The 15183-nt window shown below is 45.9% G+C and overlaps 2 protein-coding genes across 3 annotated transcripts in view; one reads left to right on the forward strand and one right to left on the reverse strand.

Annotated features, from left to right (window-relative positions):
• LOC139581666 (serine/threonine-protein phosphatase 2A 55 kDa regulatory subunit B beta isoform-like) overlaps positions 1-6822 on the reverse strand; it is a 49557-nt gene extending 42735 nt beyond the window's left edge. Inside the window, exon 1 of the mRNA XM_071411667.1 lies at positions 6466-6822. Within this exon, the coding sequence (XP_071267768.1) occupies positions 6466-6544 (79 nt within the window). The 5' untranslated portion in view covers positions 6545-6822. The remainder of the gene's footprint in view (positions 1-6465) is intronic.
• Positions 6823-9223: 2401 nt separating this feature from the next.
• On the forward strand, positions 9224-12527 carry LOC139581667 (large ribosomal subunit protein uL24). Of its 2 annotated transcripts, none has more exons than XM_071411670.1 (4): positions 9224-9335; positions 10215-10390; positions 10586-10726; positions 12361-12527. In XM_071411670.1, the coding sequence occupies exons 2-4, from the start codon at positions 10223-10225 to the stop codon at positions 12487-12489; spliced, it is 438 nt and encodes a 145-aa protein (XP_071267771.1). In that variant the 5' UTR covers positions 9224-9335; positions 10215-10222; the 3' UTR covers positions 12490-12527. The 2 variants fall into 2 exon arrangements, with proteins under 2 accessions (XP_071267771.1, XP_071267772.1); XM_071411671.1 differs by having other exon boundaries at positions 9297-9429.
• Positions 12528-15183: the final 2656 nt, after the last annotated feature.

A 15183-nucleotide genomic window follows, 5' to 3' on the forward strand; every position in this document is an offset into this window, starting at 1 on the left:
CAAGGTCCTACCAGCGGTCCTGACTCAGCCAAACAGCTCCTGACTCTCCGCCAAGGTCGGCGCAGCGTGACGGACTATGCCATCCAGTTCCGCACGGTGGCAGCAGCGAGTGGCTGGAATGACGAGGCGCTCACAGTGTGCTTTTTGAAGGGTCTTTCCGACACCATCCAAGATGAACTGGCCACTCGGGAACCACCGGACAACCTCGAGTCCCTGATCAAGTTGGCTTCACGCATAGACCAGCGTCTGAGAGAGAGAGAGCTCAACCGTAGATCTCTCACCCTAGCTCCTATCGGTCCCAGCTCCGAGTCTCCACCTTTATCCCCGCTGACTCCACCGGAACCCATGCAGGTTGGACGCATCTCCCAGGCTGAGAGAGACCGCCGGATGAGGGAGCGATGCTGTCTATATTGCGGCAAACCGGGCCATTTCCTCTCCACGTGTCCCGGGCTCCAGGGAAAACGCACTCTCCCGTGCAGGCCTGGGAGGACTGTAACGGGAAACATAACCTCCTCCCATCCATCCAACTCCCGCCTGCTCATTCCAGTTACCCTTTCCTGGGACAACCACGAGCTTCCCCTTCAAGCCTTGGTAGACTCTGGAGCCGCAGGTAACTTCATGGATGGTGTCTGGGCGAAGGAGAATGGCGTTCCCTCTGAACCTCTAAGTGACCCCATAAGGGTTACTACGTTGGATGGAAGCCCTTTGGGATCTGGACTTGTCACTCGTGTCACTACCCCCTTGCGTCTTTCAGTTTCCCAACACCAGGAAGTGATGAACTTTCATCTGACCTCGTGTTCCGAGTTCCCTCTCGTCCTTGGATACCCCTGGCTTCACAGCCATAACCCTCACATCGACTGGTCTGTGGGCACTATCAAGCAGTGGGGTCCTACGTGCCAAGCCACTTGTATCTTCCCAAGTTCCCCGAGTTCCCCTCCCGAGTCTCTAGAATCCATCGACCTGTCCCGAGTTCCCGAGTGTTACCATGACCTCAAACCGGTATTTAGCAAACAGAGGGCCACCAAACTACCACCCCATAGACCTTACGATTGCCCCATCGACCTGTTTCCGGGCACCTGCCCCCCCAGGGGTCGGATCTTTTCCCTATCTCCTCCCGAACGAGCTGCTATGGATACCTACATCAAGGACGCTCTGGCAGCAGGCCTCATGCGTCCATCCACCTCGCCGGCGGGAGCAGGGTTTTTCTTTGTGGCCAAAAAAGACGGGGGATTACGTCCTTGCATCGACTACCGGGGACTTAATGCCATAACCGTCCGTAACCGCTACCCGCTACCCCTTATGGCCACAGCCTTTGAGCTGCTCCAGGAAGCAGTGGTCTTCACTAAGCTTGACCTGCGGAACGCATACCATCTTGTGCGGATCAAACCCGGTGACGAGTGGAAGACCGCTTTCAACACGCCTACTGGTCACTACGAATACTTGGTGATGCCCTTCGGCCTGACCAACGCCCCGGCTGTGTTCCAAGCGCTCATAAACGATGTGCTTAGGGATATGCTTAACATTTTCGTGTTTGTTTACTTGGATGACATCCTCATCTTTTCGAGCTCCCTTCAAGAACACACTAAGCATGTCAGACAAGTGCTCAAACGCCTCCTAGACAGCCATTTGTACGTTAAGCCGGAGAAGTGTGAATTCCATTCCTCTCGAGTACAGTTCCTGGGATTTGTAGTGGAACCCGGTCGAGTCCAGATGGACCCCAAGAAGGTAGGGGCGGTAGCAGATTGGCCCACCCCCAAGTCCGTTAAGGAAGTTCAGCGTTTCCTGGGCTTCACTAACTTCTACCGCAAGTTCATCAAGAACTTCAGCTCGGTGGCAGCCCCTCTCTCAGCTTTAACCAAGGGTGGCAACACAAGGTTTCTGTGGGGAAGAGAAGCTGAGACGGCCTTCCAAGGACTCAAGCAGCGCATCCTCTCTGCTCCCATCCTGACACTACCGACGGCGGATGAACCTTTTGTGGTGGAGGTAGACGCATCAGAGGTTGGTGTTGGAGCTGTCCTGTCTCAGAGGGGTGAAGACAAGAGGCTTCATCCTTGCGCCTTCTTCTCTCACCGGCTTACCCCGGCCGAGAGGAATTACGATGTGGGGGATCGTGAACTCCTAGCGGTTAAGATGGCATTGAAGGAATGGAGACACTGGCTCGAGGGGGCTTCTCAACCGTTTCAAGTGCTTACGGACCACAAAAATCTGGAGTATATCCAGCAGGCGAAGCGGTTGAACTCCAGACAAGCTCGATGGTCTCTTTTCTTCAGCCGATTCCAGTTTATTCTCACCTATAGACCCGGGTCGAAGAATCTCAAACCGGATGCCTTGTCACGAGTCTACTCTCCTGCCATTCGAGAAGATACTGACATGACTGTTCTTCCTGCCGCTAAGATCGTGGCTCCGATCTCGTGGCAAGTGGAGGATACCGTGAAACAAGCTCAAGCCATCGAACCGGGCCCTGGAGGAGGTCCTGCTAATCGGTTGTTTGTTCCCAAGGCAGCAAGGTCCCAAGTCCTTCTGTGGGGGCACTCCTCTCGCCTCACCTGTCACCCGGGCGTAGGTCGCACCTTGGAGTTCATCCAGCGTAAGTTCTGGTGGCCCACCATAAAAGAAGACGTTGCCACTTTCGTCAAGGCCTGTTCCGTGTGCTGCCAGGGCAAATCTTCTCACCTCCGCCCTCAAGGACTCCTTCACCCTTTATCTATTCCCCACCGACCCTGGTCCCATATCTCGCTGGACTTTATTACTGGCCTTCCTCCGTCCCATGGTAATACTACGATCCTAGTCATCATCGACAGGTTTTCTAAGGCGGCCAGGTTTGTTCCCTTGACCAAATTACCTTCTGCCAAGGAAACAGCTGAGTTGGTGATTAACCATGTGTTCCGAGTCTTTGGCATCCCGCAAGATATGGTTTCCGACAGAGGTCCCCAGTTCGCCTCAAGGTTTTGGAAGGCCTTCTGCCAACTCATAGGGGCCACGGACAGTTTATCTTCAGGGTACCATCCGGAGTCCAACGGCCAAACTGAGAGGATGAATCAGGAGCTGGAAACCACCCTCAGATGTATGGTTTCCAACAACCCATCCACATGGTCATCCTTCATTGTTTGGGCTGAGTACGCGCACAACACCTTGTGCTCCTCCTCCACTGGTATATCCCCGCACGAGTGTCAGTTTGGCTATGCTCCTCTATTGTTCCCGGACCAGGAGGCAGAAGTCAGAGTGCCTTCAGCCTCGAGGTTCATCAGACGCTGTCGGCTTACGTGGAAGAAGGCCCGTCTTAATCTTCTGCGTTCCTCTCAGCAGTACCAACGACAAGCCAACAGACGTCGCCGTCCCGGTCCTACCCTGTACCCCGGCCAGAGAGTATGGCTCTCAACAAAAAACTTACCGCTACGGGTGGAGTCTCGCAAGCTGTCCCAGAGATTCATCGGACCCTTTAAGATTGCCAGGAGAGTCAATCCCGTTACTTTTCGCCTGCACTTACCCAGATCCCTTAAAATCAATCCCACATTTCACATTTCTTTATTAAAACCTGTTGTTTTTTCTCCCCTTATTCCGGCAGGCAGACCTCCCCCTCCGCCCCGTGTCATCGGAGGCCAGTCGGCTTATACCGTCCACCGGATACTGGACTCCCGCCGGGTGCAGCGGTCCTGGCAGTATCTGGTGGACTGGGAAGGCTACGGTCCCGAGGAGCGCTCCTGGGTTCCTGCCAAGGACATACTGGACCCTGACCTCATTCGTCAGTTCAGGGCCCTCCACCCTGAGAAGGCTGGTAGGAACGTCAGGAGCCGTTCCTAGGAGGGGGATTCTGTCAGGTTTTGGCCAGGACTGTTCTGGTTTTTTGTCACTAGATGTCCCCATTGCACCTTTTTTGTACCTTTTGTTTTTTCCCTTGCTCTATTATTGTTTGCACCTGTATGTCGTTCCCTTGTTAGTATTTAATCCCTGTGTGTTCCTTAGTTCCTTGCTCAGTGTTTGTATGTTAGCACCCAGCCCCAGCCCAAGCCTTGTTGTGAACATATATTTTTCTCTTGTTGGATTTTCCAGAGGTTCTCTGGTTTTGTTCTTTTGTATTTTGGATTAGTCTTTTAGGTTTGTTTTTTCCCTTGCTGTTTTTACCACTTTGTGGATTTTCTTTGTATTTTGGAAGTTATCTATTTTTTATTAAACCACCATCTCTAGTACTGCTGTGTCTGCCTCATCTTCTGGGTTCTGCCGATTTAGTGACTGTTTCTAGCACCGGGTCTTGACACCAGGTAGGCTAGTTGAGAACACCTTTATTTAACCAGGTAGGCTAGTTGAGAACACCTTTATTTAACCAGGTAGGCTAGTTGAGAACACCTTTATTTAACCAGGTAGGCTAGTTGAGAACACCTTTATTTAACCAGGTAGGCTAGTTGAGAACAAGTTCTCATTTACAACTGCGACCTGGCCAAGATAAAGCATAGCAGTATGAACAGACAACAACACAGAGTTACACATGGAGTAAACAATAAACAAGTCAATAACACAGTAGGGGGAAAAATTTGTCTATATACATTGTGTGCAAAAGGCATGAGGAGGTAGGCAATAAATGGGCCATAGGAGCGAATAATTACAATTTAGCAGATTAACACTGGAGTGATAAATCATCAGATGATCATGTGCAAGTAGAGATACTGGTGTGCAAAAGAGCAGAAAAGTAAATAAATAAAAACAGTAAGGGGATGAGGTAGGTAAATTGGGTGGGCTGTTTACAGATGGACTATGTACAGCTGCAGCTATCGGTTAGCTGCTCAGATAGCAGATGTTTAAAGTTGGTGAGGGAAATAAAAGTCTCCAACTTCAGCGATTTTTGCAATTCGTTCCAGTCACAGGCAGCAGAGAACTGGAAGGAAAGGCGGCCAAATGAGGTGTTGGCTTTTGGGATGATCAGTGAGATATACCTGCTGGAACGTGTGCTACGGGTGGGTGTTGTTATCATGACCAGTGAACTGAGATAAGGCGGAGCTTTACCTAGCATGGACTTATAGATGACCTGGAGCCAGTGGGTCTGGCAACGAATATGTAGCGAGGGCCAGCCGACTAGAGCATACAGGTCGCAGTGGTGGGTGGTATAAGGTGTTTTAGTAACAAAACGGATGGCACTATGATAAACTGCATCTAGTTTGCTGAGTAGAGTATTGGAAGCTATTTTGTAGATGACATCGTCGAAGTCGAGGATCGGTAGGATAGTCAGTTTTACTAGGGTAAGTTTGGCGGCGTGAGTGAAGGAGGCTTTGTTGCGAAATAGAAAGCCGATTCTTGATTTGATTTTGGATTGGAGATGTTTAATATGAGTCTGGAAGGAAAGTTTACAGTCTAGCCAGACACCTAGGAATTTATAGATGTCCACATATTCTAGGTCGGAACCGTCCAGGGTGGTGATGCTAGTCGGGCGGGCGGGTGCAGGCAGCGAACGGTTGAAAAGCATGCATTTGGTTTTACTAGCGTTTAAGAGCAGTTGGAGGCCACGGAAGGAGTGTTGTATGGCATTGAAGCTCGTTTGGAGGTTAGATAGCACAGTGTCCAAGGAAGGGCCAGAAGTATACAGAATGGTGTCGTCTGCGTAGAGGTGGATCAGGGAATCGCCCGCAGCAAGAGCAACATCATTGATATATACAGAGAAAAGAGTCGGCCCGAGAATTGAACCAGAATGAATGATCAGGCTTCTCAGAATGATCAGGTTTCTCAGAATGATCAGGCTTCTCTGAAGGCTTCTCAGAATGATCAGGTTTCTCAGAATGATCAGGCTTCTCTGAAGGCTTCTCAGAATGAGCAGGCTTCTCAGAATGATCAGGCTTCTCTGAAGGCTTCTCAGAATGATCAGGCTTCTCTGAAGGCTTCTCAGAATGATCAGGTTTCTCAGAATGATAAGGCTTCTCTGAAGGCTTCTCAGAATGATCAGGCTTCTCTGAAGGCTTCTCAGAATGAGCAGGCTTCTCAGAATGATCAGGCTTCTCAGAATGGATTGGTGTCACAGTGGTGCATATCAGTTCTAAACTTCTATCCACTTATGGAGCACAACCAGAGTAAAATCACATGTCAAATACTTTCCCATACTTCAGCTTTGCTTTTAGTTTGCCGATAGAATAGTCCCAAAGGTGCAAATTCCAGGCAAAATGAAGCCCAAAAGTAGGCCTATTTCACCCAGGTCTGCTATACAGTCAGTGGTCACGTTTGCATTCATAAGTGTTGTCAGTTGTCCTGCCCTAACTAGACTACATCATGCTATAGGATAAAACCACAGACAGGACACAGACCCTATGTGACAGCTCACAATGACAGCTCACACAGTTAAGGTCAGAAGCACGGATAAAGCATATAGGCCTATATGCAGTATAGTTCACCATATGATCAACAACATAACGAGATCTATACTAGACATCTAAACTCCCCTCCCCTATCGACCACAATACACACAGCTCCTGAGTCTCTACCTACCTTCGGTGTGGCATGTGGAAGATAGGATGGTGGTGGGAGGGCGGAAGAGGTACGGGAGATAACGGGAAAAACATTTCATCTTCTTCTCCGGTTAGCAGAAGGCAGTGCTCCGGTGGTGACTCCACATTCGAACTGCCGCAAGAGAGAGGCCGGAGACCGGAGAGGGATGGAACGAGCTGAAACTGCTCGCGCTATGACCGCATCACTTTCACCCAGGCAGACAGTGCGAGCCGAGCATGGTCAGAACCCGTTATAACAGCGCGCTGATGTCCGTGACAACGCATTTTGCTTCCGTTCATCCCGTTTTTATCTGCATGGTGTCATTTTATCCCATGTCGCGCAGGCCAGGACTGGAGGTTATTGCGCCTCTTTTACCGGTTATCTGATGGGAGTCGGTAGGGAGGGGGCCGGAGAGGGGATACGGGGTAGTGTGTAGCTGAGTTGGAAATTGCCTGGTCTCGGCGTGATTCAAATTAACCTATGCCCTCTGCCCCGTCTTCTTAAATAGCCTATATAATTGTATAATTTAGAGAGCGAAGTGAAGCGAAGTAGCCTAAATAATTGTATAATTTAGAGCGCGAAGTGAATTGGAAATTCCGCAACTCTTTAAGGACATAGGTTGATAGCCTAACTTAAATAGTTAAAGTAAAAGCCCCGTGTTTCAGCCCTTCATGGGTTTTAGGCTAGGATACATGAGAAAATATTTAGATATTTTGTTTTAATAAACTGACAAATGGGCTAGATGATGGTGATGAATACTTGTCAAGCAAGCCACAATAAACAGGCTACAATGTATACTGAACAAAAATATGAACGCAACATGCAACAATTTCAACGTTTTTACTGAGTTACAGTTCATATAAGGAAATACCTTTATTTCAATTGACTTATTAGGCCCTAAGCTATGGATTTCACATGACTGGGCAGGGGTGCAGCTATGCCCTCCAAGGCCCACCCACTTGGCAGCCAGGCCCACCCACTGGGGAGCCAGGCCCAGCCAAGGAGTTTTTCCCCACAAAAGAGCTTTATTACAGACAGAAATACTCCTGAGCACCCCTCAGACGATCCTGCAGGTGAAGAAGCCGGATGTGGAGGTCCTGGGCTGGCGTGGTTACACGTGGTCTGTGATTGTGAGGCCGGTTGGATGTACTGCCAAGTTCTCTAAAACGACATTGGAGGCAGCTTATGGTAGAGAAATGAACATTTAATTGTCTGGCAACAGCTCTGGTGGACATTCCTGCAGTCAGCATGCCAATTGCACACTCCCTCAAAACTTGAGACATCTGTGGCATTGTGTTGTGTGACAAAACTGCACATTCTAAAGTGGCCTTTTATTGTCCCCAGCACAAGGTGCACCTGTATAATGATAATCCTGTTTAATCAGTTTCTTGATATGCCACAATTGTCAGGTGGATGGATTATCTTGGCAAATGAGAAATGCTCACTAAAAGGGATATAAACAAATTTGTGCACAACATTTGAGAGAAATAAGCTTTTTGTGCATATGAACATTTTTGGGGATTTTTTATTTCAGCTCATGAAACATGGGACCAACACATTACAAATCAAATCAAATCAAATTTGATTGGTCATATACACATATTTAGCAGATGTTATTGCGGGTGTAGTGAAATGCTTGTGTTCCTAGCTCCAACAGTGCAGAAATATATAACAATTCAACAATACACACAAATCCAAAGTAACAATAATGGAATTAAGAAATATATAAAAATTAGGACGAGCAATGTCGGAGTGGCATTGACTAGAATACAGTAGAATAGAATACAGTATATACATATGAAATTAGTAAATTAAAGTGACTAGTGTTCCATTATTAAAGTAACTAGTGTTCCATTATTAAAGTGACTAGTGTTCCATTATTAATGTGACCAGTGATTTATAATATTAAAGTCACTAGTGTTCCATTATTAAAATGACTAGGGTTCCATTATTAATGTGACTAGTGATTCCATTATTAAAGTCACTGGTGTTCCATTATTAAAATGACTAGGGTTCCATTATTAAAGTGACTAGTGATTCCATTACTACAGTAACCACTGATTCCATTATTAAAGTGACTAGTGTTCCATTATTAAAGTGACTAGTGATTCCATTACTAAAGTAACCACTGATTCCATTATTAAAGTGACTAGTGTTCCATTATTAAAGTGACCAGTCATTCCATGGCTTACATGTTGCGTTTATAATTTTGTTCAGTGTAGTTTGTTTGTATTAGGTCTCTTCTCGGGAAATATAGACTACTAATTGATGGTCAGGGTGTCAGTCAAGATGGAAAGTCCTAAAAGTTCCAGGAGGTCCGACTAAATTACATCATGCTTTATGGCGACATCTCCTGATCAACATCCATACTGCGCGTATTCTACTCTAGTGTACTTCAATACAGTTCAAAGCCCGCACTGACGAACACACACACATACACTGACCACCAACCTATAGCATGCTCTGAGAGGCATTGGAACTGTTCCATCAAACGATGCCTCCCCATGAAACGATATACTTTTTCTCTTGTTGGCGTCGGCGTCCCGTACTGGACTTAATATTTTCATGAAATTGTAGGCCTAATCCATAAGCAGCCAAAATACATTCCATTGACTAATGTGAAACTCCAAAGCACAGTAACAATCTTGTAGCAACAAAGAAACATTTAATATTTGTCAATGTACTACATACACATTTGTACATTTTTATTTCTGATTATTTTGATTGATGTAACTTCCAGCTACGAAGTATAAGCAGCAGTAACTCTCACTCTGTGTGTGTACTTCTCGCGGGACTCATGTGTGAACTAATGCGAGCGGAAGTACAATGAGAGTCTCTTTTCCGCCGGTCATAGAGGAGTAATCGGCAGGGTAAGAATTCCTTGTTGACATTTTCACCAAAGTTATCAACATCCATCCTATGTTATACACTTTTGTTGGTCCCCAAAAGTACTCGTAAAGTCAGGTAATGCTGATATATTTCTATAGTGATCACTATTGGAGCCACATTTTATATTGATTGCTAAATAAAACGTATCGTAATCTGCATCCCTCGACTGGTGCTGGCTTGCTAGCTACCCGTTAAAACCCCAAGGAATGGCAGACAGGCTACGAATTGAACTGGGCCTGAACGTTCATTTCACGATATGTTTTCATAGTGTCTCATATTTTAGCGAACCCCATGGCATTGAAATGTGTAGTTTGTATGTCGCTAACACTGAAGTCCACTGCGCTTGACCAGCATCAAACATAGCATTCGCAACCTTGCTAGGTAGCTATGCCATGTTGAAAGCATGGATGTGACGCGTACATAGCAGCTCATTGATTTTTGTGTGAACTTGTAGGTGGTGGTCTCTGATTATCTCCGAACTGTTAAACGTTAGTTATGCAGTTGTTGGGTGGATAGCTTGTGTAGCTAGCTAAATGTTGTAGCTATTGACATGAGATCCTGAAAATGACTAGCTACCGTTACCCAGCTAACGTTAGCTATGTAGCTAACTAGCTTCACCTTAACAACAGTATATTACTTGAGGTGCTCGCTAATAAGGCTAGCGAACAAACGTTACCTTTTAGGTCGGGACTCTCTTGGCTTTGTTTTGTACATAAGCTATGCAGTTGTGTTGGTTTGTTACTGGTAACAAACACATGTTGCCTAGACGACAAATGATTGACATGTAGCAAGTTGTGATTGATCTGTCGGGCCATCCTACCGCTCTAGTCTGAATGTTGTCTACTGTGTTTGCCCTACAGTCATCAACATGAAGCTGAATCCATTTGTGACATCCTCGCGGCGTAAGAACCGCAAGAGGCACTTCAATGCCCCCTCACACATCCGGAGGAAGATCATGTCCTCCCCCCTCTCCAAGGAGCTCCGTCAGAAGTACAATGCGAGGTCCATGCCCATCCGCAAGGACGACGAGGTCCAGGTAAAGACCCCAGAACCACACAGTCTGACCAGACTTTATACTAATTATGAGGTTGCCTTACTGGTTGTTACTAACATGCGTGAGGAACTACATAAAACTCCAGCCCTGTAATTACAGGTCGGTCCAGAACTAACACCTGATTTCAGACCAAATTAACGTTATTTACTGATATTTTTCCATGTGTGTGCCGTGCAGGTTGTCCGTGGACACTACAAAGGCCAGCAGATTGGCAAGGTAGTGCAGGTCTACAGGAAGAAGTACGTCATCTACATTGAGCGCGTGCAGAGAGAGAAGGCCAACGGCACCACCGTGCACGTCGGCATCCACCCCAGCAAGGTGAGGCTCTAGCATCTACCTGTAGTCACACACCTGTACCTTTTTGATGCATACATGTGTGTAGATGTATTATACATGACGTCTGTACCATTGTTGATAATGATTGTTTTAGTGTCTCAACTAAATTTGAGTGGTCCACAATGGTTTTTCAAAAATTACTATTTTCTATTGTTGTGGAGTGACACACAAAAAAAACTAGCTTTAACACCATCTAAAGAACTACCATTCTCAGCAGCTACCTGTTGGTGTTGCATACCTGTAGGAATTTCTAAATACATGCAGGTTTATCAGTGTGTCCAAGCTCAGTGGTCACCACACCCGGGCCATGGTCAGTAAAAAAAAAATGTACAGAACAAAATTGCGTATTTCTGCTGGACAAGCCATGGTAACACATCAGTTTCTAGATGCTTTTCTTATTGATTTTCTCCAATGCACTTTGACAAGGTGTGGAATCAAGGAACATTTACTTGAGAAAGAGTTCAAATGTTTCCGTAGGGTGCCTGGGTGAATTCAGACAATGTACAGTTATTTGCCATTCACCACTTGTTTCAGCCTTCAGATGTCATGGCAATGGATGTTTTTCTGTTACGAAGGAAGATTAGTTGACTGTAGTCAGCCTTACTGTAAGTCACTGGACATCTTGGCTGATTTGAACATGTCTTATGGCAGCAGGCAGCTCATGTATGCTTTGTACTGGGGAAGAAACATTGACTACCAGCTAGTACTCCGCTTGGTGCAGTTACCTGACATGTAGCCATTTCCTAGGATCAATGTTAAATTGTGAGACAAGCCTAGGTTACTGATTTTTGGTGGTCAATGCATTCCTACTTGGCTCCAGTCGGTCTTGGACATCAGTGATATTACTAGTAGTAATACATTTGACATAGTTCCCCCCAGTCTTGTGTAGAATTTGAGGGCTCTTCTCATTTGTCTAATAGAATGGCTCTCCGTGTTATGTCTGGGCATGGATTTCTGATTGGGATTGCAGATAATGTCCGATGTTTTGCAGAAACTTGCAATTTAGCTCGTCAAGCCTAGCCTATTTCTGGTGTAGCTAGACTAGTATTGTGGCTGAGATGTTTCTCCATGGCGTAGCTAGACTAGTATTGTGGCTGAGATGTTTCTCCATGGTGTAGCTAGACTAGTATTGTGGCTGAGATGTTTCTCCATGGCGTAGCTAGACTAGTATTGTGGCTGAGATGTTTCTCCATGGCGTAGCTAGACTAGTATTGTGGCTGAGATGTTTCTCCATGGCGTAGCTAGACTAGTATTGTGGCTGAGATGTTTCTCCATGGTGTAGCTAGACTAGTATTGTGGCTGAGATGTTTCTCCATGGTGTAGCTAGACTAGTATTGTGGCTGAGATGTTTCTCCATGGTGTAGCTAGACTAGTATTGTGGCTGAGATGTTTCTCCATGGCGTAGCTAGACTAGTATTGTGGCTGAGATGTTTCTCCATGGTGTAGCTAGACTAGTATTGTGGCAGAGAAGTGTTTCTTCGTGAAGAGGAATTCAGTTTGGGTTTCAGGAATCTGTTTTCTCACCACACTGTTTATATTGAAGTTGACCTAGAACCAATCCTCCTCCTGCTCTAAATGATTGTGCCAATCATATCTCTCTCTTCCCTCCCTCCCAGGTTGTGATCACCAGGCTAAAGCTGGACAAGGATCGCAAGAAGATCCTGGAGCGTAAGGCCAAGTCCCGCGCTGACGGAAAGGAGAAGGGCAAATACAAGGAGGAAACCATTGAGAAGATGGCAGAGTGAAAATGTATTGTTTACAATAAACTGTTGTAAAAAATCTATTTCATTGTCTGTCGTAAATGGTTTTATCACAGTAAAGTTCTGCACAGTGGGCAAGCTACACGTATGGGGATGTTTTTGTTCTGCCTAATACTCTGGTTTCGCCTGGTGGAACCAGCCTAATCGCATGATGGTTCATGTTCAAAACGAATTTTATTGGTCACATACACATGGTTAGCAGATGTTATTGCGAGTGTAGTGAAATGCTTGTGCTTCTAGTTCTGACAGTGCAGCACCATCTAACATGTAATCTAACAATTCCACAACAACTATCTAATACACATTCTACAGTCGTGGCCAAAAGTTTTGAGAATGACACAAATATTATTTCCCACAAAGTTTGCTGCTTCAGTGTCTTGATATTTTTGTCAGATGTTACTATGGAATACTGAAGCATAATTACAAGCATTTCATAAGTGTCAAAGGCTTTTACTGACAATTACATGAAGTTGATGCAAAGAGTCAATATTTGCAGTGTTGACCGTTCTTTTTCAAGACCTCTGCAATCCGACCTGACATGCTGTCAATTAACTTCTGGGCCACATCCTGACTGATGACAACCCATTCTTGCATAATCATTGCTTGGAGTTTGTCAGAATTTGTGGGGTTTTGTTTGTCCACCTGCCTCTTGATTGACCACAAGTTCTCAATGGGATTAAGGTCTGGGGAGTTTCCTGGCCATGGACCCAAAATATCGATGTTTTGTTCCCCGAGCCACTGAGTTATCACTTTTGCCTTATGGCAAGGTGCTCCATCATGCTGGAAAAGGCATTGTTCGTCACCAAACTGTTCCTGGATGGTTGGTAGAAGTTGCTCTCGGAGGATGTGTTGGTACCATTCTTTATTCATGGCTGTGTTCTTAGGCAAAATTGTGAGTGAGCCCACTCCCTTGGCTGAGAAGCAACCCCACACATGAATGGTCTCAGGATGCTTTACTGTTGGCATGACACAGGACTGATGGTAGCGCTCACCTTGTCTTCTCCGGACAAGCTTTTTTCCCGGATGCCCCAAACAATCGGAAAGGGGATTCATCAGAGAAAATGACTTTACCCCAGTCCTCAGCAGTCCAATCGCTGTACCTTTTGCAGAATATCAGTCTGTCCCTGATGTTTTTCCTGGAGAGAAGTGGCTTCTTTGCTGCCCTTCTTGACATCAGGCCATCCTCCAAAAGTCTTCGCCTCACTGTGCGTGCAGATGCACTCACACCTGCCTGCTGCCATTCCTGAGCAAGCTACTGGTGGTGCCCCGATCCCGCAGCTGAATCAACTTTAGGAGACGGTCCTGACGCTTGCTGAACTTTCTTGGGTGCCCTGTAGCCTTCACAACAATTGAACCGCTCTCCTTGAAGGTCTTTATGATCCGATAAATGGTTGATTTAGGTGCAATCTTACTGGCAGCAATATCCTTACCTGTGAAGCCCTTTTTGTGCAAACCAATTATGACGGCACTTGTTTCCTTGCAGGTAACCACAGTTGACAGAGGAAGAATTATAGTTCTAATCCCCACCCTCTTTTGAAGCTTCCAGTCTGTTATTCGAACTCAATCAGCATGACAGAGTGATCTCCAGCCTTGTCCTCGTCAACACTCATACCTGTGTTGACGAGAGAATCACTGACATGTCAGCTGGTCCTTTTGTGGCAGGGCTGAAATGCAGTGGAAATGTTTTTGGGGGATTCAGTTAATTTGCATGGCAAAGAGGGACTTTGCAATTAATTGCAATTCATCTGATGACTCTTCATAAAATTCGGGAGTATATGCAAATTGCCATCATACAAACTGAGGCAGCAAACTTTGTGAAAATTAATATTTGTGTTATTCTCAAAACTTTTGGCCACGACTACATCGACCAACTGTATTTCTCCGGGATGGATTACATCTGAATAGGTATGGTACAAGCATTCTCTCCTCAAACCTGGCTCTCACTATAGCCTCATACAGGGCACGTGAGAATTGACAAACTATAGCCATGGGGGTTGATACATGTAACAATTCCTCATCACACTATACTCACTGCTCCCCCATAGCTTTAAATGGGCCTAAAGGTGCTGCTAATATGGATTCAACTTTTGATGGGCTTTATGTTATTGTTACACTATTGTCAAGGAACCGTGTTGCCACTTCCTCGTACAGGCAGAGGGGTATTGTTAGAAGTAATCTCGTCTCCATCCAACTCAGGCCTGTCAGTAGCTACACGAGGAAGCATCGCTCATCTAATATTACCATGAATGCTCCATCTGATATGAGCTCTCGAAATGGTGTCCTGGGAATTATTCATTTGAATGATAGAAGCTTGATCCAAAAGCTAGATTTTATTGAAATACTGGTCACACAATCACATGCTGACATATTGATTATATCTGAATCTTGTCTCTGTGTCTCTGTTCCAGACTCAGATGTTCTGTTAGCTGGGTGTAATGTCTACAGAGCAGACAGAGTGGGTAGAGGTAGACTCAGATGTTCTGTTAGCTGGGTGTAATGTCTACAGAGCAGACAGAGTGGGTAGAGGTAGACTCAGATGTTCTGTTAGCTGGGTGTAATGTCTACAGAGCAGACAGAGTGGGTAGAGGTAGACTCAGATGTTCTGTTAGCTGGGTGTAATGTCTACAGAGCAGACAGAGTGGGTAGAGGTAGACTCAGATGTTCTGTTAGCTGGGTGTA

The sequence above is a fragment of the Salvelinus alpinus genome, chromosome 7 (genome assembly GCF_045679555.1).
Source record: "Salvelinus alpinus chromosome 7, SLU_Salpinus.1, whole genome shotgun sequence".
NCBI lineage: Eukaryota > Metazoa > Chordata > Actinopteri > Salmoniformes > Salmonidae > Salvelinus > Salvelinus alpinus.